This window comes from Citrus clementina, unplaced genomic scaffold (genome assembly GCF_000493195.1).
Source record: "Citrus clementina cultivar Clemenules unplaced genomic scaffold, Citrus_clementina_v1.0 scaffold_1, whole genome shotgun sequence".
In the NCBI taxonomy this organism is placed as follows: domain Eukaryota; kingdom Viridiplantae; phylum Streptophyta; class Magnoliopsida; order Sapindales; family Rutaceae; genus Citrus; species Citrus x clementina.
In genome coordinates, this window is record NW_006263303.1 from 21,287,414 (window position 1) to 21,293,769 (window position 6,356).

Consider the following 6,356-nt stretch of genomic DNA (forward strand, 5'->3'; position numbering starts at 1 on the left):
GTAATCTTCCGAACTCATTGGAGTAGTTTAACTTCTCTTGTTTCATTGCACCTTCATAAAAACATATTCTCTAGGACAATACCTATTTCTCTTAAAAATTGTACAGCATTAATGATACTTGATGTTGGTGAGAATGAATTTGTTGGAAATATTTCAACATGGTTTGGAGAAAGATTTTCAAGAGTGGTTGTTCTCATCCTTCGTTCCAACCAGTTTCGTGGTCTTTTACCTACATGTTAGTGAAGCTGCTAAATATGAAGAACAGAGGAATCGAGTGCAGTTCATTCATTTGTGCTTGACAGCAGCTGATTTACTCTCTTAGCTGACGTGGCTTAGTGACGTGGCTTAGTTAGTTATCTTGATTTAGCGCTCTTCATATATGTGTAACAGATTACTAACAGATGTAACAAGTTGCTCTTACGAGATAAATATATTTGTGTAATCTGTACTGATGCTAATAATGAGAAGTTTCTAAAAGTTTCCATTATGAGATTTTCTTTCATTTTCTTTTGGCTTTCTCGCTTACCAAACACAAATACTTGAACTTCTATCATGGTATCAGAGCCATCAATGGCAAGCATAATTCAATCCAATACTTCCTATAGCTTTGTTACACCTGTAAAATTGGATCAAAACAATTTTATCTTGTGGAGAACACAAGTCTTAGCATCAGTCAAAGGAAACAGTTTAGAAGGTTTCATCAATGGTGATCTGAAATGTCTAGAGCAATTTCTTCCATTTACTAGCACTGGTGAAGCTTCGACATCAAGTGCAAGTGAGTCACGATCTGCAAATCATGATTTCATTACTTGGATGAAAACGGGTCAAATCCTCTTGAGTTGGATGCTATCATCCATTCAGCAAAGCTTACTGTCAACCGTGATTGATTGTGCTACTTCAAAACAACTTTGGGATTCACTTAACAGTATGTTTATTTCTCAGTCCCAAGCTCGAATTCAAACTCTTAGAATGAAGATCCAAACTATTAAGAAAGGATCTATGAGTATGGTTGAGTATTTCACTAAAATCAAACGAATAGCAGATACATTAGCCTTAGCAGGAAAACCAGTAGAGCTAAATGATTTTGTTATGCATGTGTTGACTGGTCTTGACTCTTCTGATTATGATTCCTTGATAACTGCTGTTCTAGCTAGAGAATGAACTATAACCTTAAATTATCTGTATTTGTTGCTTCTAAATCATGAAAATAGGATTAAACAAAAGAAAGGCAAAATTGCCAGTGATGTTATGCATCATATGTCAGCAAATATAGCTCAGAAAAGTCAATATTCTGGTAAAAATAACAAAAGTTTTCAGAAAAAATTTGGAGGTAATTTCAGTGGTGATAATAGTCCAAATTTTGGTGGTTATAATAATGGATCTCAGTTTGCTGGTGGAAGAAATTTCTCAGATGTTATCTGTCAAATTTGCTTCATTCCTGGACATGAAGCAAATGGGTGCAAGAACATATTTAATCCTTCTTTTGTCCCTAAGAAGAATTTTGGTGGAGGAAATTTCAAAGGTCAATATAGTAAAGGCAGATCTTTCAATGGTTTTGGAAGGGGCTCAGTGTTTCCTGGACCTAATTTTAGATCTAATTTTGGAAACTCCTATATGCCTAGAGGAGCTGCTTTTCAAGCAAATATGGCATACTTAGATCCTGCTATCATCTCTTGTTATCCTCCTCTCAACTACACCACTGGTTTCAATGCTTTTACTCCTGGATACACACATGGTTTTTCTGCTCCTGGTTTCACTAATGGATTATCTCCATATTTTCCTGAAAATGTTACTAATGGAATGCCTAGTACTTTAGCTCCACCAGCTCAGACAAACTGTGCTGCAAATCCAGAGATTATTGAAGATCCCTCATGGTATATTGACAGTGGAGCCACAAATCACATCACAAATTATTTAGGTAAGCTTGTCAATTCTAAGCTTCTGTTGGTAATGAACAATTATTTGTTGGTGATGGAAATGCATTGCTTATTGAACATATTGGATCAGTTCAGTTTGCCACAAACACCTTTGAATCACTGTTTCTTAATCATGTCTTACATGTACCAAAAATCACCAAAAATTTGCTTAATGTTTCAAAAGTACTTGCTAACAACAATGTTACACTTGAATTTGTTGGTAATTCTTGTTTTATTAAGGCCAGGAGCACCGGGATCATCTTGCTTGAAGGGGTTGCTAAAGGAGGCCTCTATAAGATTCAAAGTCCAAGCTCTTCCTCCTATCCTCAGTCTGTCACTCAGTTTATTGCTGTCAATTCAGTCATTCTTAGTCAGAATAAATTTCAGTCTCTCTTTGCTTATCTTCCTCATTCAGCTTGTGAAAACCTTAGCTCAAATTTCTATCAGGACAATGAAAAAGTTTGTTTGTCTGCTGTTACTACAAAGTCTCTTGATGTAAATCTTCTCTATAGAAGATTGGGGCACCCTGCCATTCACACATTAAAAACAGTTTTGAACTCATGTAAAAAGTTTGTTGATATCAATAAAATTCAAGAGTTAGAATTCTGTAATGCATGTCAGTTTGGGAAGAATCTTATGCTTTATTTTAATTCTGTTCAAACCACTTCTACAGCACCATTACAACTTCTTTATGCAGACTTTTGGGGACCTTCTCATGTTGTTTCCAACCAGGGTTACACTTATTACATGTCCATACTCGATGATTTTAGCAGGTTTACTTGGATTTTCCCATTAAGTACAAAATTTGATGTTTTACCTGCATTTGTTAGCTTTAAAAATTTCATTGAAAAACACCTACAAAGAAGTATCAAGATTGTTCAAACCGATTGGGGTGGGGAATTCAAGTTTTTTTCCTCTTTACTCAATAACTCATGAATACATTTTAGGCATTCATGTCCTCATATCCATCATCAAAATGAGAGAATTAAGAGAAAACACAGACACATTGTTGATATTAGTCCTACTTTACTTGCTCAAGCCCATCTACCCTTAAAGTTTTGGTGGGATGCCTTTCATACAATAGTCTTTTTTATTAACAGACTTCCTACACCAACTCTGCATAATATCTCTCCATATCAGAAACTTTTTCACCAAACACCAGATTATTCTATTCTTAAAATCTTTGGTTGTACATGTTTTCCTTACCTTAGACCTTATAACAGACACAAACTTGAGTTCAGAATTGGGAGATGCATTTTTATTGGATACAGCTCTCATCATAAGGGTTATAAATGTCTTCATTCATCTGGAAGGGTCTATATTTCAAATCATGTGGTCTTTGATGAAAAATCCTTTCCTTATGTTCCTAAGGTAGATTTTTCATCAGTCACATAAATTGTTCCAATCAATTCTTCAGATTCAATTGAGTCAGATTCTGAGTTTTTCTTGTCCTCTCCTGTTACACAATTCCAGGCTCCTTTAACAGCAACTTCAGCAGCTGATCCTACATCTCCAGTTTCCAATTCTAATCAGGTACTGTCTCAAAACTTTAATGCTCATCCCTCACTATCACACTCAACTACTACCACACCTGATACCTCAACATTCACTTTTCCTTCAAATAATACCCCCCTCATATTCTTCATGCTCCTTCTTCTATTGGTCATTCTATAGTAACCATATCAAAGAATGGCATTTTCAAGCCAAAGTCTTATCTTTCTGTCCTTTTAGCACAAACATCTGAGCCTACCTTTGTTTCTCAAGCTATATCTGATCCATTATGGTTCAAAGCTATGCAAGAATAGTTTAAAGCTTTAAAAGTCAATCACACATGGGATTTGGTTATACCTACTGCTCCTGTTAAAGTAGTTGGTAACAAGTGGGTTTCCAAAATCAAATATAATCCTGATGGGACCATTTTAAAGTACAAAGTACGGTTGGTTGCTAAAGGCTTCCATCAGACATATAGTGTTGATTATACTGAAACCTTTAGTCCAGTAGTAAAAGCATCTACTGTCAGGGTAGTTCTAAGCATTGCAGTCATGAACAATTGGCTTCTTAGGCAAATAGATGTAAATAATGTCTTTCTTAATGGTATTCTTGTTGAGGAAGTGTATATGTCACAACCTGAAGGTTTTATTGATCCTCACAAACCTCAGCACATTTGTAAACTAAGGAAAGCTCTCTATGGTTTGAAACAAGCTCCAAGAGCTTGGTTTGCTAGACTTAAAACAGCTATGCTTTCTCAGTGGCATTTTCAGAATTCCAAGTCAGATAATTCACTCTTTTATAAGAGAGAAAACGGTCACTTAATTTTGGTTTTGGTATATGTGGATGATATTATTATTACTGGTTCTTGCTCAGTCAAAGTTCAGCAAGTTATTCAAGATATGTAGAAGATTTTTACCTTGAAAGATCTAGGAGAACTTAGCTACTTCTTAGGCATTGAAGTTTCTAAACTTCAAAATGGGATTCATTTGTCTCAGGCTAAGTAAATTGCTGATATTTTGGTAAAACATGATTTAGTCAACTGCAGTCCAGTGCCAACACCTATGTCTACAGGCCAGCAACTTACCAAAGATTCAGGCTCTGAGATTTCCAATTTTTCTCAGTGTAGAAGCATTATTGGAGCCCTGCAATATGTTACTCTCACTAGACCAGAAATAGCCTTCACTGTAAATAAGCTCAGTCAGTTTCTATCCAATCTGAGAACTACACATTGGGAAGCATGCAAAAGGTTGTGAAGATATCTTAAAGGCACAATTCATTTTGGTCTTCAGTTCTACAACTGTGGAGCTATGCAGATCAATTGTTTTACTGATTCAGACTGGGCTTGTGATCGAGATGATAGGAAGTCAGTTGCTGGGTTTGGTGTTTATCTAGGTGCCAATCTAGTTTCATGGTCATCTGAAAAGCAATCAGTTGTCTCAATGTCTAGTACTAAAGCTGAGTACAGAGCCTTGGCTCATGCTGCATCAGAGGTCATTTGGATACAATCTTTGCTTGCTGAGCTGAGAATTCAACTAAGTGCTACACCAATTATGAGGTGTGATAATCAGGTTCAGTAGCATTGGCTTACAATCCAGTTTATCATGCTAAAACAAAGCATGTTGAGTTGGACATTCACTTCATCAGAGATAAAGTGGCATCTAAAGAGTTAGTTGTTTGTTTTGTGCCCAGTGAAAATCAAATAGCTGATGTTTTGACTAAAGCCCTTACTTTCACTCAGTTTCATTATTTATGTAGCAAGTTAAATGTTCATCCTAGAACCTTCAGGTCAAGAGGGGATGTTAGTGAAACTGATAATTTGTAGAGAACAGAAAAAAAGCTTCAGCTTAAGAGTGGATGTTAGTGAAGCTGCTAAATATGAAGAACAGAGGAATCGAGTGCAGTTCATTCATTTGTGCTTGACAGCAGCTGATTTACTCTCTTAGCTGACGTGACTTGGTGACGTGGCTTAGTTAGTTATCTTGATTAAGCGCTCTTCATATGTGTGTAACGGATTACTAATAGATGTAACAAGTTGCTCTCACGAGATATATATATTTGTGTAATCTGTGCTGATGCTAATAATGAGAAGTTTCTAAAAGTTTCCATTATGAGATTTTCTTTCATTTTCTTTTAGCTGTCTCGCTTACTAAACACAAATACTTGAACTTCTATCACTACAAGATTATGTGATCTGGAATTTTTACAAATCTTAGACCTTGCTGACAATAATCTCTCTGGATCCGTACCAAAATGTATTGGTAATCTCACTGCAATGGTGACAGTGAACTCTTTCATACGAAATGTTGCGCAATATCTACCTCTTCCCCCAAACACGGATGTAACTTTAGTGGATCGGGCATCAGTTGTGACCAAGGGGAAAGTGGTTGACTCTGGAAAGATTCTTGATTTTGTCAGGCTGATAGATATTTCTAGGAATAATTTCTCAAGAAATATTCCTTTGGAAGTGACAAATCTTAGAGCATTGTAGTCACTGAATTTTTCGCACAACTCTTTCATAGGACAAATCCCTGAAAGTATTGGTGCTATGAGATCATTAGAGTCCATTGATTTTTCTATAAACCATCTTTCTGGTGGAATTCCACAGAGCATGTCAAGCTTGACATTCTTGAGTCATTTGAACTTGTCCAACAACAACTTAACTGGAAAAATTCCTTCAAGCACTCAACTTCAAAGCTTTGATGCATCTAGTTTTGTTGGCAATGATCTCTGTGGAGCTCCTCTTCCTAGGAATTGTACTGATCGGAACGTTTCAATTCCCAAAGATGAAATTGGAGTGGAAGACGAAGATGAAGTGGAATACTGGTTGTACGTTAGCGTGGCACTTGGATTTGTGGTGGGATTTTGGTGTTTTATAGGCCCTTTGCTTGTCAATAGAAGATGGAGGTATAAATACTGTTATTTCCTGAATCGCCTTGGGACAGAATTTTT

At 36.3% G+C, this 6,356-nt stretch overlaps 1 protein-coding gene across 1 annotated transcript in view; it reads left to right on the forward strand.

Annotated features, from left to right (window-relative positions):
• Positions 1–5,679: 5,679 nt before the first annotated feature.
• Positions 5,680–6,356, forward strand: part of LOC112095734 (receptor-like protein EIX2) — a 9,406-nt gene continuing 8,729 nt past the window's right edge. The window contains exons 1-2 of the mRNA XM_024177843.1: positions 5,680–5,871; positions 6,013–6,311. Coding sequence (XP_024033611.1) covers positions 5,680–5,871; positions 6,013–6,311 — 491 coding nt within the window. The remainder of the gene's footprint in view (positions 5,872–6,012; positions 6,312–6,356) is intronic.